Genomic DNA, 26,691 nt, shown 5'->3' on the forward strand with positions numbered 1-26,691 from the left:
GATCTTCTGTTTTTTTCTTTCTTTTTTTTAAGGGGCCACTCGAAGTGTCTCTGTGTCTCTCCTTTTTTTTTATCTTTCTTTCTTTCTTTTTCTTTTTTTTAATAACCAGGCGCTTAAAAGATACAATTACATTCGACTTTGTGGGATTTTCTCCTGGAAAAATCTCCACCTGTGTGTCCAGGTCTAAGTGACGTTGCGTCGGTGCAGGGAGCTCCTCTCCATTCCCCGGGAGCGGCAGAGACAAGCGGGTCGCGGAGTGTGCCGTTCTTGCGCCGTGCTAAGATGTCCCGTTTTAAAGCGGATTTATTTGTCTGCAACAGGCTACATTACCGGCTGTTACCGACGGAATGAACCACTGAAGCCCAAGGTGAGAGGCTCAGGCAGCCGATTTCTTTCTCTAATTGATGTCCAGCTGGATGGAGGGGCGCATAAACTTTTAAAGCTTCGCTACGACGCGCGCCAAGTGGGCGACCAAAAGGTGCGTCGTGATAAGAGAAAGTAAGGCGACTATTTTGAGATCACATGCTATTTTTTTTTCCTTTCAGGTTCTCTTTGCTGTGCTTTCAGGCACCACACTCTCCCGTGCGGAGAGATGCACTAATAAAAAGCGGTACATTTTCTGTGGTACATCCAATATGAGATCAGGTGTAGCCTGAATGCCGCTGTCCTACTAAGAAAGTGCTGTTTCACACTTTCTTCGAACAGAAAGATTTATCTTAAAATCTCGCTCCAAATCACTTGTATACGTTGTTTAAAGGACACGTGGATGCGCTGTAGGCGCACAGAACCAAAGCAGGAAGCATTTCCACGTCTAACTCGAAACGAATCAGTACTGCTCCGTGCCGATATTCCCACTTTAAAGTCAAACTAAAAATTACAATAAGGCTCTCCACTTGTCATCGAATAGATTTTTTTTCTCTCAGGCTCGTTGATCGGTATTTAAAAAAAAAAAAAAAAAAAAAGCCTAACGAACGTTTTCTATGAAGTCTGTGTGTGTATTCTTTCCTTTTAACCACATACTTGAACATTATCAGCCTTAACACAGGTTGGTTTCGGGTAGGGGGTGACTGGGGGCCTGTCTTGGCCTTTAGAGACTAGATAGACTGTAGACACTCGTTCAACTGTAAGGCTGTCAAGCTACTGTTGAGGTTAACCTGTGCGCCAAGTGTCATGACCCGACTCCTTAACATCCCGTCTTCTCTTGCTCCTTGTGTTAATACAGAACACACTGGGCGCTAGCTAAATAATAATAATAATTTTTTTTTTTTTAAAGTAGGTTATGACAGTCTTAAATTAATGTAAACAACGTCGCTTCTTCACCCACAGATGTTAAACTTCGAATGTTAAACTCTGATAAACAGATTTTTATATTATTTATATCTAAGTAATCCCACGGACTTATTCACCCACAGTAACTGAGTTTTTAAATTTTAAAATAGACACTTTCAGTGGAGCCTTCGCCCTTATTTTTTTATTTCCATTTTTTTTTTTTTCAGTCTTGGTTATATTATGCTAATCTGTCCCAATTTACACGTATTTGGAATTAAAACAGCCCATTTAACGAGGCGGGAACAGTGGACGTAGGGTACCACTGTTTTTATTTGCATCAGAGGGATTTTGGAGCAGTTACGCACCATTTTGAACAGTTACAACAAATATTAAATTCGCTTTACTAGAACTATAGCTAATAAATCTAATTATAAATAAGATCCTGGCATTTCAACACGTTTACCGTTCACAATGGCTTTGCATGTGAAATCAAAAACACAAATATGGGCTTTTTCTTCTATTTTTTCCTCTCACATGCTCGGATGGCTGTTAAGTAGTAATCACCAAGAGTAGGATCCCCCCCTCTATTTTGCCCGGATGCAATCATTCCTTTGAGACTATATTCACGCCCACATTTGTTGGATAATTTAACTCGATCAGGCGACTCGTGTGAACTCAACCAAACGAGGTTCAACTACAGGCAATCCCCCTCCCTTCTGAGTTTCTAACGGGTCCCGAAAGAGGATTGTGCGTGTTGATGTCTGTGAAGAAGGGGTGTGGGTGGGGGGTGGAGGGGTAAGTCGAAGTGGAGAAGGGCTGGAGGGGTGTGGAGAAAAACCATAGGTATGCGTGTGTGTGGGGGGGAAACACGCTGAGTGTGCGTCTCATCTAATAGAGCCTCGGAGCGCATTATCTTCCCCGTCATCTCCGTCTGTGCGGTTGGTGCTGCGCCTTGCTGGGGAAACGGCCAGGAGAAGATGCGTTGATGCGAGCGGATATTCTCAGCAGCCGAGACTAATTGTCTGTGATTCATGTCCCTGTTGAGTGGCTGAAACCTATTCATAGCCAGGGAGAAGGAGAGAAAGGGGAGAGTGGAGACGGGATCCGCGCAGAGATCCGCTCTCAGCAGTCTTTGGAAATATAGAAAGCAGATCGCAGAGAGGAGGAAAGCGCGCCAGCAGGTCAAAGTTTCTTTCGCGGTACTGTGTGTGTGTGTGCCTCTGTGTGTGTGTGTGTGTGTGTGTGTGTGTGTATGGGATGGGGTGGGGGGTTCCCTTTTCCGTGGACATCATCGTGCTTCAGGTTTGACGCCGTGATGGAATGACACCAGAAAAGAGGATGATGGACACTTTGGCACCGGAGTCTTGCTCAGAGATCCCCCGCGTTTCCAGCAGGCGCGGTGCTGACCGAACCCTCAGGACGGTGATCAGTCATTTGTTTTGAAGTGGCAGGAAAATCCTCCTCTTGATTGAAACAAGAGCGAGAGATGGTGCGCACAGCGATTCCTCGGAGACTGACGTGCGTACTCATCACGTTCCCGTTAAGGAGCGCGTCTTAAAGAGCTTCATTCTTCGTTCATGTTCATTCTGCTGCTCTGAACTTGTTGAGCGGCGTTAAAGAGCAGCGGGACTCCCAGAGAGGCACTCAAAGAAATGTGAGTTTTCCATTTGCTTGTGAAGTTTACTTTTTCTTTTGTGCGTTGAGTAATAATTTTTACACTCCGCTTAATAAATTCTAACATTGCTGGAAGTTGGTGAGTCTGGCATATATGCATTTATCTCCAGCAATAAACAGCTAAGGATGGGGCGGGCAGCTGTTGGGATTTGGTTTCTGGACAGCTTGACAAAGTTTAAAGCAAAGAAGACTTGTTAACATGTAGAAATAAGGTGCCCTTGAATTCATTCAAAAACATGACACAATTTTCTCAGGTCATTTTTTAGAGGCGCCCCCTTGTGGAACTTATTACAACGTCCTTGCTTCACTGCCATGTATAATTATATTAGTGTCACGCTGCAAGCAGTTACTCCACCTTTAATGCATCCTTGTGTTGTCTCTTGCATTTAGAAGCCTTTTTGGTATATTTGGTTTAAGTGTTGGTCACTTTTGCACATTTGGTAGCTCCTGATATGATTTAAAGATGTTTCCTAGCCCAATGAGTGACACCAGGTCTGTCACACAGCAGTATGTGGCAGTGCAGTTATGCTATTTTTTTTAAATAATAGTTATAATCTTCAAGACTAGAATGGCTTCACCTTGAATTAGTCTAAAAAAAACTGCTGTTTTAAGCAGATGCCTTTAACCATTATCATTAAACATGAGCGCTCTTTGGTTCAGGCTCCATCCAAATTCTGACTAGAGGATCACAGTGTGCATTAGAGGGTTTCTGGATTTAGTTTACACTTCATACACAGCATCAGCTACACTTCCTTTTGGCATAAATGAGTGACTGATATCAGATTTGAAGTCACTTTGTGCTTTATGTACTTTGTCATTTTTTATCTAATGCTATCAACAACTCGTAGGTAACACAGAGCCATCATTTGTGTGGTCCAAGCGTCTGTTGCTTTAAACTGTGTGACTATTCCAACCTTTTCACAATACTGTCAGCTTAAGAGAGCTACCTGGGTGAGCACATTCTTCAGAGCTAAAGTGGACATTTTGAGCATCCAGACATGTCACTGTGGTTGCAGAATAATGTGCTAGCAGCCTTTTTAGGAAAAGTGTCTTTAATAATGCATAAGGTGTTCCTGTGTCGCAAAGAGAAGCATGCTCGGTGGCGAGGAGAAGCAGAGAGAAGGAGGAGGGAGGGAGGGAGGGAGGGAGGGAGGGAGTAGGAGTGATCTTGTCTCACTGTCTCATCAGTTGCCCCACGCGCTGCTGTATATGTGCAGCTGGAGTAACTGACGCCCGAGGGCGTTCAGCTCGACTTGGGTCAGCATCGCCACAGTCACCCTGTCAAAAGTGCTGCTCCCGCACACACAGAGCACACAAGGCAGCTTGAACAGCTCAGAGGAAGGGGGTGGGGGTGGATGGAAAGAGGGAGTGATGGAGGACGGTGGTGGATACAGCTGGTGGAGGCAAGTGAAGCACGTCTTCTTTGGCCATCAGGGACTTGTGCGCCTTCAGAGGCCTGACCTGTCTGGCTCCAGTAGATGCTTGATTCAAAGACAGACTGCAGCCACATCCTGTTTAAGGAACGATTACCTTAGAGTTCCAGCATGGCTTTTTGATAGCCAGCACTATCCAGTTTTCACTGCCTATTATCTTGTCCATTTTTCACCTTTTTTTTCCTGAGGGTGGGAAAGCTTCTCAGAGAAGAGCAACTGAAATTCTTAACGAATGAACATCAGGTTGACAGAACTGGCTCTGTTCTTTATTGCATCTGGTTCAGTCAGACATTCATCATGCCAGGAGAGGAAAACAAGGGCCAGTGCAAGCCCAGTTAACAAAAACAGGCAAATTATTTGTCTAACCCCGCAGCGGAGCTTTAACTCTGAGCTCTTGTGAGTCAGCCCACTCATCTCCACCACACAGCCTCTTCATAGCTTTCAGCACTCCACCCATTTGCTACCTGTCATCATTATTAAAAGATCATAAGCCTGCCAATTGAAGGCGGCGACATTTTCAGAAGTGGAAAAAAAGTGCTAAGTGATGGACTGAGTCGGAGGCAAGCTCCGGGAATGCATTATAGGCGTGCTCACATGAACGCTGGTTGTCATGTTTTCAGGGCCATGCTCCACTCTCCGTATGTTTATTCATGAGGACAGCGGCCCTATTGGCAGGTTGTTAACAGGCAAGATTAGGGATTCTGAAAAAAAGCAGGCAGAGAAATCTGGTGAGCGGCGCGCAGAGAGCAGGCAGGAGGTTTTTTTTTTCCTGAAGCCTAGCCAGCTTCTATCTTTATCTATCTTTCATCTGTTTCCGACTGTCTGCCATCCTGTCTTTCTCCCCTTCTCACTCCTGCGTTCTTGTTTCTCTTATAGTAAGGCACTGGTAGGGAATATGAAACAGGTGGAGTCAGAAAAGATGAAAGCAGGTAGCGACAGGACAGAAGCAGGGTCAGAAATTGCCCTTGAAAGTGCATAAAATGTGTGAAATTAAAAATGAAAGGCAGGAAAATAGCTCAAATATCAGCTGTAAGCTCGTAATTTTTCCACCGCACCCTGTCCTGAGTGCACCCTTTAGAGCTAAAGTGGACACTTTTTACATTTTGGGACATTATTACTCATCAAATTGCTTTATAATGTGGCAGGTGTGTAAGTACTGCCCCCTGTGGGCCACTGTAGATGGTTTGGAAGCGATTATGACCTGATAGTTCTTTTTGGTTAGGCCTGGGTGACAAAATGGCCTCTTTTGTTCACAGACGGACTAAAAAAAATAAAAGAAATGCTGCCCGAAGCAATGGAGAATGTTGGCAGTCAATCGCAGGAGAAAATGCTGAACCCACACAAACCACTGGTCAACAGAAATGAATTTTCAATATAAACAGAAATTAGAAAGCGGAAGAATGGGGAATTAAAGTGGGACAAAAGCACTGGATTTAGATTTAGACGTACACATTTAGGGCTAGAGTGAGAAAGAAAGAAGAACTACAAACTGATAAAGAGTCGTCCTTTCATTAGTTTATTTGACGATGTGCATGGTTTACGAGTGACTCCCACTAGTAGTAAAGTGCAGCTCTGGGGACATGCACATAACTTTTTCCTTGTGATGAGGATAAACAGTCAGTGCTCGTGTGCTCCTCAGGGATGAAATGGAAGAGGACGCCGAGGGCTGTTTCTCAGCCCCAGAGAGAGGCGTTCAGTTGGGTGAAAAGGCTGCTTTTGATGGGTGGTGACCTCACCAACCGAACAACCCCATCCCAGTTCTACAGGGCCTTGTGAAAGATTCATGTGTTTAAATATAAAAGCTTGCAGGTTGCAGCACTGGCGGGTTGATGTCTACAGTCCCCTGATGTTTCAGACAGGCTGTGAGGAACTGCTCTACTGTATGTGGTTTATGACACTGCCTGAACAAGGCTCTTGAACACGTTGATATTTTTCCCGGAGTGACTAACACTTTTTGTTTCTAAGATTTTTTTTAATCACACTCACACTTCTGTAAAGACCTTTAATAGAAGTTAGAGCTGCTTTTTATTTCCGACGCCCCTCCTTAAAATCACTTTAACGTCTTGAAGTAATTTTTCTTTACAATCCAGTAGTAAGCATCTGTTGTTCTCCAGGCTCTGTGTTCAGCCCATTCAGGTTGACATATAGTAACTGTCTGTGCATTAAAGCACCAACACCTTAAATATGTTTAATTTCACCAGGTTTGTGTCATTATGGAAACAGCTGAGTGGAGACAGCACAGGGATTCATTTGGACAAAGCAAATCCTCACATATAATATTTTGGTGAAAACTTTTGCAGTAAATGACGGCCTGAAGTCTTTGTCTCGCAGATATCAGCAGATGCTTGATGCTCCCTCCGTGCTTCACTGTAATGTCCTTGAGCTCGTGGGTTCTGCGGGGTGTCTGCTCTCAGTCAGTGGAGGAAATACCTCGTCTTTACCCTAAAATGTTCTTTGGTTGTTTAGGAAAACAGTCTTGCTGGATGATGACAAATTTTCCAGTTAGGTTTAACCCATCAGTTGAATTTGTGCACCTCTGCATTGTGTCATGCATGAAACAATCAGTTCCACCGGAAGCAGTTCAAGACAAAATAGCTGCAACTTCCATGTTTGATGCTCTGGGTGGAGCTGCTTATTTTTTAGTTTTCCTCTCTTTCTTCTTTCTACGTTTAGACAAAACTTGCTCCCTCATTTCATACGCTTGTGCTCCAAAACTTTCTTTTTGGATGTTTATGTGAGCTGCAGGTGGCCTTTCTGTTTTTGAGGCTTACCGGGGTTTTGCATCTTGCAGCAGATCCTCTGAGCATCTGCAAGAAGTCTTCTCTTGATTGTTGACACTGAAACCTGTGCACACACATCCTGGAGTACCTTCTTCACTAGCTGCGCAGTCATAAAGGGTTTTTCTTCAGCATGCAAATTAAGATCTGTTCAGCTCCCAGACTTGTGCTCTCCAGTCTACTGGGGTTTTTGCGTCATTCTCCCGTACAAATCTACTTTTCAGAAAATGCACCGACTGTTGACAAACTTCTTTGAATCCTTATGTAAGATTTTTGAGACTTATTATTTTGCAAGGTCATCCCTAAACCCCCCATGTTCACTAAAAAGTCTAAATGGCAACTCCACTCCGAGCCACACAGTAGGTCTTTTGCACATACGGTGAAGAAACAAAGAAACAGTTATTTTAACTTAACAAAACAGAGCAGAAGCAAAATAATGTATGGCTGTATGCGTAAAAATCTCGATAATTCCATTTCTCAATGTAACTGGTTCATGTTTTTAAGCTCACTTCTATTCAAAATGTGCTCCATTTGTCGCTGCTTTACTAGGATGTTTGGCCTTCAGTATGTTTCACAGTGGGTGTGTGTGTGTGCGTGTGTGTGTGTGTGTCTGTTTAACCCATTAATGTTGATGCTGGAATTTGATCAATTCTTTCACACTGCTGAAAAGTGCGAGGCTACAGTGGCTTCTTAACTTTAAAAAAACAAAAGCACTGGTGGAAATATGGTTTCCTATGATTAAAGTTTTAAAAATGTATGCTCTTAATGACCAGAACGATGAAAGGAACAATAAATTCTAAAAAAAAAAAAAAGAAGGTTTTCCAGAGCAGAAAGAAATAATGAGAGATGTAGATGGGGTTTGGGTTTGCGTAGAATTGTATTCTGATCAGCTAATAATGTGTTTAAAATGATAATGTGACACAAATATAGACGAAAAAAAGAAATGTGCGAAGTACGTGCAACTAAGTAACTGTTCGAGTTGTCAACCCAAATCTGTTTCTCGCCATATCGAGATTTTATTTTATTTGGATTGATTTTAGGAATTGTGGAAAAAAAGAAAAAAAAACTATGAGAAATGTAAGTTTGAGTGTAATTCATGCTGCTACTTGCAGAGCGCTATAGAGAGCAACATGGAGAATAACAGATGCCAAAGCAAATTATATGCTGCTACTTTGTTAGGGAAGGCTTCTTAGAAAGCTGCGTCACAAGTGCAGCAATGCAGTTAGTGACACTTGTGTTGTTACCACAGCAACTCATGCAGATTGGTTCTGGTACTGTCTGGATACGCAAATCTGATCTGATCACTGGCAAATACGAAAGTCAGCAGTCTGCCCTCAAGATCTGATCTGAGAAACAAATCCGATTTGCCTCCAGTCAGAACAATGCCAAAGTCAACCTAGTAAGGATCTGGAGGTAAAGCTAATTAGTGCGATTGTTTAAATGTTTAAAACTCCCAAACCAGTTCACTTTGTGAATTCAGCATTGCCTCTCAAGCCTAGAAAAGAACATGATGCACATATTTGGTGTCGCACATCGATAGTGTGTGAAGATGCTCTGTTGGTAGCTTTGTATCCCTACAGCCAGTGTGCACTGGTTTATTTTCAGTACTTTTCCAAACTTACCTGAAGTGCCTGTGCCTGGATGTGTTATTCCATTTTCTTTGGTCGTAATTTTTCCCTTTTTATCTTTTCAGTTTATTTTTTGTTTGTACGCTCCCATCGCAGACTGTGGAGATTTTTTTATTTTATTTTGGTAAACATCAGCATCCCCTTGACATTTTTGAATATAAAATATGATATTTGTTTTTATGACACAGAATAGACACAACATAGAAGTCAAAGATAATAATATAAAAATAGGCATACCCATAAATACCATAGCAACCTGAGGGGCACCCACTGACATGGAGCTATAGTTCTTACCATTTCTCCATGAAGCTGCGTTTAAAAGTTTTGTAATACTCTAATAATTAGAAATATCATAATTAAATCAATCTTCTCAATATGTGATCATAGGAATTTATATTTCCATGACTGTATTTTTTGTGACTAAAAATAAAAAGTGGATAAATGGGATAACATTAATGACTGAAACCCTTAAAAATGATCATTGTTTCAGACATTTTTTAACAGGATAAGGATGTGAGATCCAAACTGTTATTAGGTATAGCCTTATTTATAACATATCTGTTTGTGTTTCCACCTCTAACAGAAGACATGCTGTGGGGGTTTTCTTTATCATACTGAATATATTTTTTCATCAACCTGGACAGGTCTTGTGACGTATTTAAACTTTTGCTAATGACTTGATTGTTTTCTAAACATATATTACAACTTAATACATCAGTGTAATAACACTGTTAAAAAGTAGTTAAATCCCATATTTCTGAATGACTAGGCGATTGAGCGATATGCAGTTCTGTTGAAAGAGAAAAGCCATTTTTTAAAGAGTTTTAAAATTATACTTTTTTTTCTACATCCGTTCCTCTCTCATACTCAGCGACCTCCCGCTGTTACTTGCCGTGTGCATACGATGCAGTATATATTCCTATACGTGGAAGAATTTTCAGGCTTCCTCCGAGCGCGCCTCCTCTGATGTCCTTAGACCTTGATCGATGGTTGGAGGAAGCAGCCTGCCCTAAAATAAACCCTTTTCTCACTTAAGATGCACATCCACACTTCTTCCATCTGCTCTCCTTTTCTCTCTCTCACCTCGTCTGCTTGGGGCGACAGAGGGTTATAAGCAGGGAGTAATGAGAGGAAGGGGCTGCTGTGTCCAGGCTAGTGGAGTAATAATGACCCAGCTTTTGTGATCTCTATTGCTTGTTATCGAAGCCCTCGCCCGTGCTTGTTGTCTCATTACCCATGACTCGAACCACTTTTAATCCAGAGGTTGCGCGTGAGGCATGCGCACACGCTGTTACACACACGGACACTTTCCAGCCATCTCTTTAGTCTCCTTCTTAACACGGTAATATTATGTCTCTTAATGGGAACAGGGAGCTCTGTGCCAAGAGTTCGTCTGGATAATTGGCTGCTTCCTCACCTGCTGACATCTCCCCCATTGACATTCTTACATTTTACATTTAAGGTGCTTCAGCTTTGCCCCCCCAACCTCTTCCTCCCTCCTATGTCCACTGACCTGCAATACCTGCTCATGTATATATATATATATATGTATATATATATATATATATATATATATATATATATATATATATATATGTATATATATATATATATATATATGTATATATTTTACATTGTATTTCTCGCTTATTTTACCTGCAAAATTTAATTCATTCCACAAATCCTTGTAATGTTTTTTTTTTTTTTAGAATGAATGCTAAAACTTGGTATATGTGCTTTAGTGATCAATTGGAGATACGTTTTTCATCTTATCTTGCCCTGTTTTTAGGTACCTTGCATATGCTAGATTTTTCTGCTTATATCATCTGGTTTCCAGCATTATTAATGGATGTTTTCCCACTTTGTGCCTCTGCTGCTTTGCACAGTGTATTTGTATGCTACTGAGTCTTTGCCCCTGACCTTGACTGTTTCTAAAAATTATGATTTACATTCAGTCGGATTGAAATGACTCCAAATGCCACAGTGTGAAACACAGAAGCATCGCATATCTACCGTACTTTGGTACAACGCGTCCAATTTACATATTAAGAGACAAATAAAAATAGCGTTATTGCCACATTTGCATGTGAAATAGAACTAAATATGTCTTTACATTGTCCTTAGTGGACTCCCTTCATCTGCGCATTCATCACCGTCTCTATTATGCTTATACTCATCTACTCATTTGAACACATCTTTAGGCTTCAGGTAGACCATTAAATGTGAATTCAGCTTCTATAGAAGTGTATTATTTTTTTCCACATACTGACTTTCTCACACTCTCACACTACACTTCCTTTTATAATCCTGTCACAGCTTGTGCTCAGCTGCTTCTTAGCACATTTTGATAATTCCGAGCTTTAGTTTTTATTCAACTTCTCCCTAAATAAATAAATATATATATATGTGTATCTATATATGTGTGTGTGTCTGTAGCATGATAACAAGATCCAATTTTACCCATAGTATTGCCCTTAGGGTTTATTAAACATGGCTGTGTTAATCTAATCTAATCTAATCTAATCTAATCTAATCTAATCATTAATTGCAATTAACATTAATTTGAAAAGTGCGTTAGCAATTAAAACGATACTACGCCATCAGTGAACATCAGAGATCGCTTAGACCTAATTTAGTGTTTGTTATGTGAAAGTGATCAGGCATGACTACAAACTGTGTTTTGTCGCTGCACACATACTCTGAAAAAGCAGCAGAGGAGGAGCCTTCAGTCTCCAAGTCTTCTCTCCATCAATCACTCTCAGTTGGGCTGCTGTTTGAAGGCAGGAAGCAGGAAATGTTCACATAACCTACGACCTTGGTCATCTGGCTTACTGCTGCTCCTTTTTGAAATATAAAGATAAATGTGGGTCGGAGACAACTTTACTTCAAAGATGTTTTAAATAAGTGAAAAAGAAACCTAAATTCACAAAAAGGGGAATAAAAAGTGTATGTGGAAAAAATAAATAAAAGAAGGCTGAAGACAGAAGGAAAAACGAGGCCATAGCCCACAATGGTTGGCAGTTATAAATGGATGCTATAGACGCCATAAAGTAAATCACTGTATGTGATATAGGACTGTGGCTCCTGCAATGGACAATCCACCATCTGTGAGACTCCTTTAAAACTTGTGAACAGTCATGAAGTAGTAGTGCTGAAATGTGGGACAATATCAAAAGTGGCCACTTCATTTTTGTGGAGTGCGGTTCACTCTGTCCTTCATTTAAGGCAGCTGTAATCAGTTGGTTTATATCAGTATGGATCAGATAACTGTTACATTTATTTGTAATATTCCGGTTGCATAGACAAACCCATTTGCAGTATTCATTTTACTGTCTTTACGCTCATTGTCTTGATTTCACTGCTTTGATTCATTCTCACAAATCTCATGAGTATCTCTTCATCTCATCTTTTCAACTATGCACTTGTTACATGAAGATTTAGCAACCCTGTTTCTGGGTCAAAGCCTCTACTACCTGGCTGAGGATATTGTCTTGATTAAGTGTGATATGTCATGAATACAGTATTTTGGAGCTCCATGACTCATTATCCAGTCATCATTAATTACTAACCTGTAATGTTGTGGTCTGGTAGTCTCAGACACTCTTGAAAACAGTTTGGTCTCTTTCTTCTTGCCATAGGACGTTTGGTATTATTGGAAGACACTGAAGGTCTTTGCTGATCACACACACAGGCGCTGTATCTTTATTGAGAACATTTTAACTTCCTATAGTGTTTTTGTATTGTGGTGGCTTCTAATGATCGGTCACAAGTTGGTATAATATCAGCTAACAAACTTCCTTAAACAAAAAGTGCAATGTTCTGCGTACAAATTACCCAGAATTCTTACATATACAGTAGTATACTTAGACATAGCACTAGCTAGCAAGCTTATCGTTTTACCTGTAACTCAGCTCCATCAGTCAGATGAGCTTACAGGGTGGTGAGATGTCTGTCGTCTGCCCATCTCTCCATAATTTGAAAGAATTGCTGCTCCAATCAGAATTGAATCAAAGTTACACACAATAGGTCTTCATCCAAATTGTGCTCAAGGTCAAGGTCACATTTACCTTTTTCAGTGGATTTTTAATTCTCATTCGTTTGTGCAGTACAGCCAGCTATTGTCAAGAAAACGTTCTCACTTTCTTTGTGTATTTCACACATTACAATAACCTTCGAATAGTGATGGATCGTGGGCCGGACGAGCTAGCTTTTTATGGACCCCCGGATGCTATGCTCGATTGTAACAACTAGGAGAGCTCTCCCAGGTGAAGATAGTGGAGCGTTTAATGGAGCATTTGATGGGGCTTTTTGTTTTTTCTTTAATGGATTTTCATTAATCAGGTAGATACTAAATAATATTACCTCTTTATTCTCTGTGTCCTTCACACCCGTCATCGTTTCTACAAATGTTACATCAGCTTTATCAGGGAGTCGAAATGTGTCTTACTATTGCTTCCAAGTGAAAAAAAAAATCAATCAATCTCTGTTTGAGTACATTTAATCAAGAACTTAAACCCTTGAACTGGAAAAAAACAATATTTATATATTATTAATGACAACACGGACATAAAAGCCTCCCATGACTCCCTGTTGGATCATCGACTCCAGTGCTCATGATAGCTGTTAAAGTATCATAATACTCCTGATGTTGCCAACTTTTATTTTTGAACTACTTCAGGGTTTTTCACTACACAATTGATTTCAACTGTACAATATCACTTTTTCCATTCCCCTGTGCAGCTGACACAGTACAGGTCCTTGCTACCTTGGACATAATGTTTTATCTGTAAGATCAAATTTAGCATCAGTGCACTGAAGCGATTGGTACTTATTGGTATTTTTGTTTTCATATGAACATTGGTGTGTTTGCACATGTATATGCACCGATACAAAAGTGCACAAGCCTGTCTGTGTTTTATAGCTGAGGTTTTTGCACTTTTTCCCTGCTGTAACTTGATTTTTTGCTGTATTATGCCATAAAGCACCTATATAAAGTGGCGCTAACCAAAAAGAGAAACTGAAATTTGCATTTAGCTTAAACCATTAAGCAGCCATTTAGAGTACTGTCCAGTATTTCTGATGAAAGCAGCACTGAGACGAATGGTTTCCATGAATGAACAACACATGAAATTTCTTTATGTTCTTCATGGTATTTGTCCTTTTTTCCCATGCATTGTAGGGTGTTCGAGTTGACTGAGGTGTAAGGAGAGTGTAATGGTTGTGGGAAAGCTGTAACACTGTAGGCTTAATACCGCTGAGTGTGATGAGGGTTTGGCGTGAAAGCAGCAGGATCCAGTTTACCCCGATGGCCTCGCTTACTGATTTTCTGTGTTTTGATCGACAACCAACACCAGCACGGCACCCTTTTCTCGCACCCATCCAACTTTCTTTTCACACGTACACCTTTTGCTCATGACGTGGCCCCAGCTAATGTTCTCTCACTGTCAAATTCTATTCCCATAAGTGAGGTATATTCACCCCGCCTCTTCTTCTCCTTCTCCTGTTTCTCTGCAGTGCCAGATCGTCACGCAGGACGAGGACCATGATTGACAGCCAGGCAAGCTGAGGAGACCCGTCACTCATCTTCCTATCAGCGTGTCAGAGGGCTATCTCCGTCTTGCCTCCCCCCTCTTCCTCTTCCTTCTCTCCTCCACCATCCTCCTCCCTCCCTCGGTCCTGTCTTATCTTCTCAATGGGCTGGTAGCCTCACCATCCCTCAAATCATCCACCGCCCCTCGAAAACCTGAAAGAGACAGATATTGTACTGAAAAACACTTGTAAAGCAACCCTTGCTCCACCTAAAGGGAGTTTGGCATGCCTCCTCACTCTTCTTGAGTGAAGTGTAGTAAGTGGAAGTCGAAGAGCGATCCCTTGTTTGTACACCCTTCAGAAGGAGATACGGCTCCTTAACAAGGAGCTGAGAAAGGGCCAGTCATGCGTTTCCACTTTGCGCTGACGCTGCAGGCACTGTGGACTGGTGTTTGCCAGGCAGCCATGCAGCACTACCCTGCTGCAGCATGGGGACATTACGATGTGTGCAAGTCCCAGGTTTATTCAGATGAAGGCTTATCCTGGGACTACATGGCCTGCCAACCCGAGGCAGCAGATATGACCCAGTACCTAAAGGTGACTCTAGATCCCCCCAACATCACTTGTGGAGACCCTCCAGAGACGTACTGTGCCCTGGTAAGTACGCTGAAAAGTGAAACTTTTTTTTTTAAGTTGTACACCTAGTAGGGGGAAAAAAGACAACCTAAGGCGTCTTTCTTATCTGTTCCTGTGTATCAAGTTGCTTCTCGGCTTGTTCAACCCCACAGCCATGACAGACACTTTCAAAAGCCTGTGTGACTCAGATACCTTACTGTGGCTGAAGAAATAGAGGCTTGTGCCCATTGACGTCATGTTCTGCTGTTTAGAGAGCTGCTTCTTGGTGTGCACTGCAAACACTGTCTGATGTGCTGTTGACACGGCAGAAAACACAGTATAATGTGACTTTTCAATGAAAACACAAGCGTTCACCTCTTTCTCTGCACACACAAAAGCCTCATATAGAAATACAGCTTCCTCAGTCGTTCTGCTTTCAAAGTAAGGAGACGTCCCAGCACAGCTTTGCTGCTGCACCCATGTTTGTGGATGAGTGAGTGGCTTAAAAATTCAAACAGTTTCTGGGTGGGTGAAATAGTGCACAGGTGGACTAAAAATATAAGAGTGTGGTGCATTATTGTATATGCACAGTGTTTTTACCCATGCATTAAGTGTTCGGACATATTAATCAGTCACACAGCATTCATCATTATTATTTTGTTATTTTTTGGGGAAGCTTTTGAGGCTTCTCTGAAAAAAGATGTTAAATGTTCTTCTGTGAGGAAAATGTTTTCTCATATATAAACATTTTAATGCTGTGACCTGCGGGGCAAAACTGTACGCATCAGCAGGATTTCTTACTGTATTTATTTTCTGTTTTATGATCGAAAAACACTTTAAAGTGGAGTCGGAATAATTAAAATAATTAAACACATTTTAGAAAATCATCCAACGAGCATTTAATATCACAACAAATTCAATGAGGAACTGCCCAGCAAATGATGGGGATGTTTTGCGGGATCAGACTGATTTTTCGATTTAAAAAAGCAAAATTCAAAGCAGCGACTGGTTGATTGGTTTACCCTTTCAAGTGTCAGCGATGGTGTTGATTCTGCAAATTATATCGCAATCATGAAAATTACAAATTCCTGATGGAGCTGAAAGTGAAATGAGCAAAAGATGCATATTAGGTCAAGTATTTAATTAGCAAAACACCCTCCTCCTTATTTCAGGTCCTTTTAGCTCTGAAGCTCACAGCTGGTCGCCTCAGATTAGCGCTGAATGATGAATCCATTTTGGGCCACCGTGTGTTACCAAATCATCAAAGATTCTCTCAGAACAAATGTACTCCTCAACGGCTTCAAGAGCTCTTTAGATAAATAGTGAGATGTTCCAGGAAAAGTAGTAACTTGAGGAGTATAAATAGACACTCGCCATCAGCAGAAAGTCAGCTGAGGGGAGAGACAGAGAAACAGAGAGGGATTAACAAAACACAGATGACAAAGGCAGTGAGAATGATCAACGGAGAAGTGAGAAGGAGTGAACGTGAGGGAGACAGAGACTCTGAGGACCGTGTGCGAAGCATATGATGACTGAAGAACTAATATCTCGAGTGTAGGGAGGCAAGGAGGCTCTGAAATGTGAATAATTCAGCATGTTTTGTAGCTAATGTGTTTTATTCATAGGACACATTATTCAGCCCGACATCTCTGAGGCACTTTTGAAAAATGCTGAGTCCTGTGATTGGCTGACTCCAAGGTTGGTTGAAGGCAAAGTGAGTTAGAGGGCATGGGATTCCAGATCTGCGAGGTCAATGTCAAAATGCAGCCACCCTCTGCTTTTCTTTCCTCCTGACTCCCTGACCTCCGAGCGATCTGAGTCTGAAGCGTGTCGTAGTATCTGTGCGGCCGCCGCGGCTACGTTGTGGATAAACTGGCTGAATCCTGGACGAGCAGCAGCAGCCATCCGTTTTTGATCTATGTTCTATTTCTAGACTCACTGAGAGGGAGTTTGTGATTATTAATGCCAGCCTCTTAACAACAGTCTGATTATCGCTTATTGAATTAGCGCGAGTTTGTGCCGCGCTGTCGCCCTCGTGTCTCCGGCAGTCGATGTGATAGGAGTGCTTCAATTAAACAGGCAGCGGTTAGCTCCCACATAACCATTTCCTCTCTCTTGCTGCACTGTGCTGATCGCAAATCACACAAACATCAATGAAATATGACCCCTGCTGCTTACCATGGAGTCCAATTCTCTGCAATTGGTTTATGTTTACCCCAGGCAGTAACGTGGCTCCGAATCAACATTGGAACAATTATCATTGATATTTCAGCTACTCTGGCTGCCAATACGCTGCTACAATGCCAATAGTGGTTTGTATCATAAGTCAAATCACGGCAGATCCGGGGCAATTATCATTATGCTGCATTATCGGAGAATTCCATCTCTCTGGTAATTGATTTTGCGCTCGTAGAGGCGGGTGTATTTTAAAGCGTTGTGTCTGCTTCCTGGAGTGCTGAAGGTAACAGACACCGAAGCCTGACGAGAGGAGACCGAGACGGAAAGAGATGCAGTAGCTCGAGGGCGTGCTGCTTATATGAGCGTGGTTATCTCGGGTTGCGGCCTTCATCCCAGGGTCACAGATAAGGGAAGACAACATCACACACACCACCCTCCCCAGTAAAGACTTTTTAATTCTCCTTCTAGCCCAGTGACCTTTTCCTTAGCAATAAGCTGGCATTCACTGAACTCCGGCACATGAATCTGCCATCATATGAGTTTTCACGGTCCCCTCCAGTTAGACTCAGACTGGCCTTTAAAAGCCTGGACGGCTCTCACTGCCTCAGCCTGATGGTCGGGTTTGTGCAGCGTTCACGAGGGCATCTTTGAGCTCATACAAAATTAATGTGCAATCGCCAAAAAAGCCAGTTCTTGTGCAAAACAATTAACTTTGATGATTGTGTATTTGAAAAACTTACAAACATAAAAAAGCTGCATATTTATAAAACCAATGGAAGTAATTATGTTGCATTTAGACACGTCTTTGTTTCCCAGTACAGGTTTATTAAACCGAGAAGTAGCTGCGTTTCCTCTATGTCTAGCCGCCGCATCACAGTCAAGAGCACTCAAGGGAATTATCAGCGTTTCATTTACCTCGCCGCAGAGCTTTTGAGCTATAAAATGATCGTTCAGCGTAACGCACAGTTTGGTTCTTCTTTGATGCACGTGGCATTAAACATAAATGAGTCTACTCAGTAGGTGTGGATATATAATTTAAACTGTGTTTGGAAACCATGCTCGTGCGTGCATTGATGTCCTTCTGCATTCCCATGCAAGTACTGGATGCTTCTCTCGGTGCCATCAATTTACAACCAGGAAGTGCTGATGAATGCTGAAACCTGAGTCCTGCAGGCCAGTACATTTCATAGCCAATCACATCTAAATGAGGAAGCTATGGGGATTGTTAAGAGGTGGTGCAGTGTATGCCTTTTTACCCCATTTCAGCCTCAGTCAGAGGACTGTAATGCTGTGTCAGAGGACAGTATACCACACATGGCGTTGTAATTTGGATAATTCATTAGAAACTGATTTAGGCTTTAAAATGTGAACTTTTTTAACCATTGCCATTTCTAAGCCTGCAAACATACCCATATCAAGCATTTTATAGCATGTCATATTTTATATTTTCCCCCTTAAGCTGCAAATATGCAAGATATATATATATATATATATTTTTTTTTTTATCAAAGTTAGATTATGACTTATTGTGTACATGTTTAAATCCCAGTAAAAAAAGAGCATATATAAACACATAATTCAACCCAGTTAGTAGGCTTACTCGCAAGGACATAAAATACAAGACATTAGTACTTTAATCAGTCTCTGTTGTAGGATTATATTGCTATACAAAGGCCTACAGAACAATGAAAAGGCAATTCCCTCCACTGAGAATCTATAGCTCTCTTATTGATGCTCATCAGGGAAAGCCAAAGGGTTTAGACCTTCTCTGAACACTCTTGCCCTCCTAAGAGACCCTCATGATCCGAACACCGAGCGCTGCAAGATCTTCTACAAATGGCGCTGCCAATTTCCAAGAGAATTGATTGGTCAGTAGTCGGTGCTTTTATACTTATTGATTTGTTATCTTGAACACAACCTGCTTAGGAGTATTTGTTTGTGCTTATGGCCAGTACTGGGAAGACTTTGAAATGCACAAGTAGAGAAGGAAGCAACAACATGAGAAATATAATAGGAGTTATATACTACATAACGTCTTTATACAGAAAATAATATCCAGATGTAGCCTCGTTTGTAATCAAGTCAACATTTACATTTGTAACTTTAATTTACTAATGTGTTTTTTCACTGGTAATAATTACATTATTTGGTAATTAAGGTATGTTACTCCCTAACACAGACATATTGTACCTTTTTATTTTTCAATGTGCAGAGTGTGAGCACCTGTACCCCTGTGCTTACCAGACAAGATGGTACATTCCAGTTAACCTCTGGCTGAGATGAACCATGCTTGTTTTGCTTGATTTTACCACAGATTTAATATGTTTTTCTTGAACCTTGCCAGGATTAATGTTTTTTAATCTATTTTTATTTTTCTGTAACAACGACTCTTTTTTTCCCATTATAACCTGCTATTCGATGTTGCATCTTGGTCATCCTTTCGGATGAGCTTTTCTAGATGTGTTAACCAGTGAATGGGAGGCAAGGTTGTTGTGTGCCCCATAGATTTACTCAGAGGTATACAAATCTCACCTCTTCCTAAGCTGATCCCGATTAAAGGTTTGAGACAGCCAAAGCATTTTAACTCTCCCATGCCTCAACCATCCCACTCCGCCAACGGGCTCCACGTTGACATTTCCTTGAGAAAACGAGTGCGCTGTCAGCAGCAATATGTCTCATTTCATACTGAAACGCTCAATGCAAGGGTTAGAGGAGGATGATATCGAGAGAAAAGAGACAGCTGCTTTTTCACAGGGCTACAGTGTTGTCTGTGGCAGACTGTCTCATAAACAGTTTATATTGGATTTTTTTGTGAGGTGAGATTGCAAAAACAAGCACGAAGATGGAATTTCAGATGTGCTGATTGGTATAAAAAAGGTCAGATATCAGGAACATTGTAACAATTAAACACCAATAAATAAAACATTTTCCATTCAGTAGAACTGTTTAACATTGGAGGACTAAATCAGCGTGATCCACTTTATGTATTGTCTTTCATCTTTGCCAAACAAGGGCAAACATTTATTGCAATTTTTGAGAAAAAGCACAAGACATGGGCCAAAACAAGCTAAAAGGAGGGAAAAAATGTGGATAATCCACAGATTCTTTCAGCATAGCTTATTGTTTCATTGTTTGATTACTGATAGCTATCTGGAGTGGCAAACAAAGCCTGAGTTATTATTTTTGTATAATTACCCAGCAGGCGATGTTTAAGCAGAATTTTTCACAGATGATTTTAATCTGCGCTCAAGGGAATTCTGTCTCTTTTCTGTGATTTAATTAGCCTAATCAACCCTCAGCAAACAAGTTGAGGCGAAGGTTGTACTCAGTATAGTGCGTATCCATTTTTGTACTTAACTCGACACACTTCAAACACTCTCCTTTATGGGCAGAGCGGTTTTCATCACATAAGAGCCATAAAATTCACTTTATTGTTTCAACAAGCTACAAGCTGAAGCCACATTCCCACAGACATGCCTGCTAAATACACTGTGCTGTAATGAGTCAATTTGCATCAATTGTGATGCTTGGATTTATTGCTTTAATGAAATAAGATGAACTGATGCATCGTAAACTGAAAATCAGCAGTTTCCATATTTTTTTCTATTTAGTTTTTTGTTTTATCTGCAACTAAAAAAATAGATGAAATTCTCTATATAATCAATAGGTAAAGTAATAAGTATGTATGTCGTATGTACTCGATATATCCTCTATAACAAGTGGGCCAGGCTGATTAAAGGTTTGTACCAACATTATCACACGCACAGTGATTATTAGCATCTGTTTAATTTAAAAAAATTATTGTTTTTTTAATATTCATATTTATCATCTCCCTGTGAATGCGATTTTACGTTCTCCCTTTGCTTTGTTTCACATGTCACGTTCAATGTATGTCACTTGTTCGTAACAGTCACCAAAATTCTTGTGGACGTTTGTTCGAGTCACTGCAAAATACAGAACTGTTGTTAGATTAGGAGTTGTGGGATCTGCAATTCCAAAAGTTACTATAAAAATAAATGACACTCATAACATGAGGTCATTCGTTATTGAAAAAAAATTAATTATTCTATCAGCAAAATAATGCATGCACATCTGATTTTAACAACACCAGGCTACTGTTTAACACTGTAACTTTAATGACACAGCTCGACTTCTCTTTGGCATACATGTTTTTAACAAAACACATCTTTATTTAAGTATATAATTTCATAAATTTTATACTGAGACTGTCTAACCCAGAATAACTCAAACAAACCAACAAGTAACTACTGTGTTAAATACATTTATTTGTTTAGTTCCCTACTTTTTGTTCCCTTCTCAAGGCTTTTGTCAGCATCTCTGCTTTGTGTGATTTCACATCGTCTGAGCATAGAAAAAGACAAAATTGCTAATTTCTCCATAATCAGGACTTTTTAAATTTTATTTTATTTTTGTGAGAAAATTTTAGTTTTCCTTCTTTAAGGATTTGAGCCGCCACTGTGACCAGAGTGCAAAATTGCTGCATGGTCTAGACTTTCTGGCAACCATAATTTAAAAATAAATAAATAAATAATGAAAAATACAAATTGGACATACTAATGAAGAAGCTACTTTTGGCTGCTTCCTTATTTCCAAAGGCTGATATTAAATAAACATAACTGTTTAGTTATTATACAGACTAACAGATGGGCTTCTATAATGTCAGTCATGTAGTTTTAACGTTCATATTTAATGAGTTGAAACCTACAGCCTGCACACTTTTACCCCGTGTTCTCCAAATATGAACCTTTCAATCTTTAATTTTGTAGCTTCATGAATTCAACTGCCGGCACGGTGAGAATAGATCTAATATTGTCTAAGACAGCAGATAACTGTTAGACACCCACACTGTAGCTGACCAGTGTGAAGGTTACAGATACCGCAGTGAGGGGAGGATCTCATCATATTCTCTCCGACACATCCTGTGCTATAAACTTTGCATGAGCGTCGGGCACCGGCTGAATTTTTATCATTTTCTTATTTCCAAGCGCTCCTTCTCCCGAGCCTTCGAGCACCAATACGAACGCGGGCTTGTCAGCCAGCCCAGACCAGGCTCAAGAGAAGTCCATTAAACAGGTGTTGGCAGAAAATCCCACTTCCTGTTATGGGCATGTTGTGGCTCAGCCTTGTATAGCAGTGCTTTTGTTTTAAATTTCAGTTTCTGATGTGAATTTGTGGAGTTTTGAGTGTATGGGTGCCACATCAGCTTTGTGGTATGATCAAGGATCCAGACACAAAGACACAACAGCAAAGTGTGTTTGCTCTAATGTAAGTAGCAATTACTAGAGAGTCAGGAAACAGCATGCTACCAAAAGAATAAGAACAGCTAATTTTCTGATGTAACCAGTTAACCACAGTGTGAACCTTGTATTCACACTGGATACAGAGCCTAAATTCACTTACTTTGTTGTGCTATGCATTTGTTTGAGTTTGTTGCCAAGTGAAACCACACATACAACACAAACAGTACCTTCTGTAATATTTCCAAATCAATTGGATTAGTGCTGATTTTATTATGCTGTAATTCCCTGAAGAGGTGCATTTCCAGCCGTTCTGCAAACTGAGTTGACATGTTTGAAATGGGAGATACTGTTGATAGCAGAAATTCAGAGTTGCTATGGAAAAACATCTTCGGAGTTGCAGTCGCAGTTGTAAAGTCACAAAACTGCAGTTTTTCTGTGCGGAGGATTAAGTTGGAGGATCGGTAGCAGCCATAACACTAACATCATTTTATTCTTTCATTGTCAATATTTTCATGTACTTTCTAGCAGACACTAAAATACAATGGAAGCGAGTGCACCAGGTTTGATTATGGACACTGTCTTTGATCAGACTCTCAGATTGTTTCACAGTGGAAATATTAAATGGGACCTATTATCCGCATTTCTACTAACATATTTTTGATCTTGAGCTCTGCTAGAGGAGCTTTGCATGATTCACACTTGAAAATAATCCTGGCCCTCAGTGCAGCTGCTCAGTTCATCCTCCATCTAAAATAAGCTTCTTCCTCCTCCCTCTAAGCCCACATTTTTCTGATTGGCTGCCTCTAACGAACAGAAGGTGGGAACAGCAGGTGGGCAAGGCTCCTGAGCTCACAGCCAGAGCTGTGAGCATGACATGACCATAATAGGGAGATCTGCTCTTGTTGACATCATCAAAGCCAAGAGTATAAAAAAAAAGCTATCTGAAACTGAGTGTTTAGAGCAAACAGAAGCCCGAGCGTTTGGATTGCACGTACACACACTCATTACTCAAAAACTTTGGCGATGTTTACTATGAGCGTCTACTACTGCAGAATAATTCATGTGACAGAAAATAATGAATTTTTTTCCTTTTAATGAGTCTGCTGGATACTGCGTTGTAAACCACCTCATGGTATGCGAAAAATATTTTTACTTTCAGCAGGCATAACAACGGCCACCCGCAATAAATGAAAGACTTTGTTTTGTTTACCAAGAATTTTAAGTAGCAGAGCTGCAAATGTTATTACAAACTGAGCATGTGTCATGGGAAAATGGAAAACTTTGCAGATGTAGCAACACTTGAGGGGGTGTGGTTTAGTGAACAGTCAGTCTCATTTTGTGTGCTGTGCTTTTGTGGCTGATTACTGCTTTCTACCTTCCTACCTTTCCAGTATCATCACCTCACCACACTATTACCACCTCCTATCACTATAATGTGTGATTGCTCTTTTGTTTTTGTTTCTTTTGGTTGTATATGAATGAAATGAGAGGACCTTTTGAAAGTGTGAAGAGGAGGAAATGTTTACTCCCAGAGAGGGGGAAAAAAAAGTTTGACAAAGTGAAGTTAGCGAAAAGTTGGTATGCAGAAAACATCAGGTGTTGCTCTGTGATGTTGTGCTGTGTGAGTGTATGACTTGTATATCTGGGCTCCATCAAGGCGTTCGGTGTTGCTTCACCATTTACAATGCCATCACAGGATGACAGGGGGGCCCCCCTCGACTCCAGCCTCCCACCATGTTTTCTGTAGATTTTTTTATTTTAAATTTGAAGCAGAACATTTCCTCCTTCACCATAAACTATGGCGAGGAACCTCGGAGAAGCTGAAGGATCGTTATAGTGTTTAAATGTGAACTCACATGTTGGACTGTGAAAGAGCAAATCAGAACATATTCTCTTACATGTATAAAACAAAGTCAATAGGAAAAGGGCTAACGTTTCATCCCGGGAAGCAAAAACATTATATTTCCCTCTCGTTCAGCTTTGGTTTCCAGATACTGAAATGATATATTCCGAGAAAATTGCTATTGAATATAAGTCAAGGAAGGGATGATCTCTCATAGCTCAGATTTAGCCTCTGAATATCTGTAAAAGTTCTTGCTATTGACTACAAGTCACCCAGAAATATCACGTTATCTCACTGTTAAGTGGTCACCATACTCTAGGGACCTGAGACCTCACAAATAATATATACCAACCATGTTGGCCCTCACAGTCTGATTTCTGCGACACGGGAACGTTTTTCTTTCTTTCTCCGTGTATTTTATTTAACAAAGGCATGTTTTTAACCCTCTTTTCTCTCCTATAGCTCCATGGACTCAAAATCCCTCTTGTGGTAATGGGGGCTTTTGTTGCGTTTCACAGTTCATCAGTTGAGGAAAATTATGGTCTGGAACACCCACCCACCCCACACCCCCCCTCCTGTCCTATAGCCGTCCCTGTTCTTCCTCCTCCTTTGTGCACGAGGGGTTGGAGAATATATAGAGAGATACAGTGGTTGGCTTCTGCAGAGATCCGTTGACTTTTAATGACTCTTTGACCCTCTGGTGTGGCTTTCCCCTCGGAGCTCACTTGGTTGAACACTGATTTTCTAAATATCCCCCTTCCCTCTTTGGGAACTGAATAACAAATGGCATTCACGAGCACGGGCCGATAGAGAGAAGTTTACAGAGCCCCGAGCATGGCATATGGTAGCATTCATATTTTGAGGCACTCATGTTTTCATTTATCTGTGTTCGGGGGGGTTTTAATGTTAATTGCAGCAGATAAGGGGGTGTGTTCTGAATAGAGCAGTCCCAGTGATCCCATCCCTCATTTTTATCCATCGTGGGGGGTCAGATGTTCCTACAGTTGTGGCAGACGCTCTCTCTCCTCTACTCAGCATTTCAAAGCAGCAGGGCCTCCCATCCCTTATCAGCACAATGAATACCTTGTGTTGTGTGACTAGTGTATGTGTGTGTGCCACTTTGCTTCTATTTGTGTCTGTACGTACAGACACACTTTGCTAAATTTTGAACTGCAGTTCACATCGTACTATTTCAGAAGGCTTTTCTATCTATTTTGGGATGTACGCTGCTGTATACTATACTAATGCAAAGTGATATGTGTTTAAAAAAAGCAGCACAACATGTCTGCAACATGTCAGAAATGATTTATTTCCAACTATATGCAACATAATTGGATCCTTCAGCCAAATTCCAACGCTACCACTGCACTAACACCGTGGCAGTAGTTTCAAATTAGTATATGTTCCAAATTAGCATCGTCATAGCAACACTGGTTGTAGTTTAGTTGCACAATCTAAAAGTTATATCCTCAGTTATGTAAGTTTAACGTTTTCTCGCTGTGTTAACACAAAAATGAAATTGAGGTGCAATGTCCTCTATTTGGTGTCAGGGTTTATTTTAATGGAAATGTAATATAAGAGATGCATATCTGAAATAATACAGGTCACTCATTCATTCTGAAAACTTCACTCTCAATAATTTCTTTATGATACAAGAAGGAAATGGATGGATGGATGGATGGATGGATGGATGGATGGATGGATAGTATGAACATATGCAATAAGGAGTTTTAAAGCATATTGAAGCCGAGTCATCTGCTAACACAAGGGGCTGATATAATATCATCTAGTCAAAATGCATTAAAGGGAATTCATTATTGTTTAACTCAGAAAAAAGAAGGGGGATATATTTTATGCACTTTCAAAGTTCTACTTGCTTGTTTAGACTCGCCCTATGAAACATTTCTGTCTTCTCAGACAGCTTTTAGGCCAACAGTGTCGTTCTCCTTGTTCGAGGGAAATGTGAGTCAGTGCACTTCACCCTGGACAGGCTTTGAAAAAGACCCCTGGATTACATTGAGTGACAGATCCCAAACCATAAAATCTGTTATGTCTGGCCTGCACTGAGCACAGGGCAAACTCTAGATCAATAGCAACACTATCAGTGATGGAAATTGAATGCGGAATCTGAACGATGAGTACCCCCTCATGAACTGCATAAGAGCATTTTTCCAGTGCTCGTCTCAGTTATATTTCTCCCTGGCAGATGTGAGTACAGTCGCAGCTAAGAGAAAGTGTAAAGGTTGTTGGAACATATATTAAGAGTGGAGCATAAAGATAGAACTCAGAGAGATGAGCGGCAATGGATGGAATTGTTTTCAAAGTACAGAGTCGGCAGTCTTTTAAAGTGTTATTCCACTCACTTTATTTTCTTGTGCACTCAGCTTGATCTGACTCCGAAAAGTAATTTGACAGTTACCGCCATGTATCATTTTGGATAACTACCCGTTGGTAGTTTCAATCAGGCTGGAGTACTAGTTTGAA

General features: G+C 40.8%; 1 protein-coding gene across 3 annotated transcripts in view; it reads left to right on the forward strand.

Annotated features, from left to right (window-relative positions):
* The first annotated feature begins 2,165 nt into the window (after nucleotides 1–2,165).
* The window catches only part of ntng1a (netrin g1a), a 116,525-nt gene continuing 91,999 nt past the window's right edge, over nucleotides 2,166–26,691 (forward strand). For all 3 annotated transcript variants that reach the window (XM_039617092.1, XM_039617091.1, XM_039617093.1), the window contains exons 1-2: nucleotides 2,166–2,923; nucleotides 14,296–14,967. In XM_039617092.1, coding sequence (XP_039473026.1) covers nucleotides 14,716–14,967 — 252 coding nt within the window. In that variant the 5' untranslated portion in view covers nucleotides 2,166–2,923; nucleotides 14,296–14,715. The remainder of the gene's footprint in view (nucleotides 2,924–14,295; nucleotides 14,968–26,691) is intronic.

Source organism: Oreochromis aureus, linkage group 9 (genome assembly GCF_013358895.1).
Source record: "Oreochromis aureus strain Israel breed Guangdong linkage group 9, ZZ_aureus, whole genome shotgun sequence".
Lineage (NCBI taxonomy): Eukaryota > Metazoa > Chordata > Actinopteri > Cichliformes > Cichlidae > Oreochromis > Oreochromis aureus.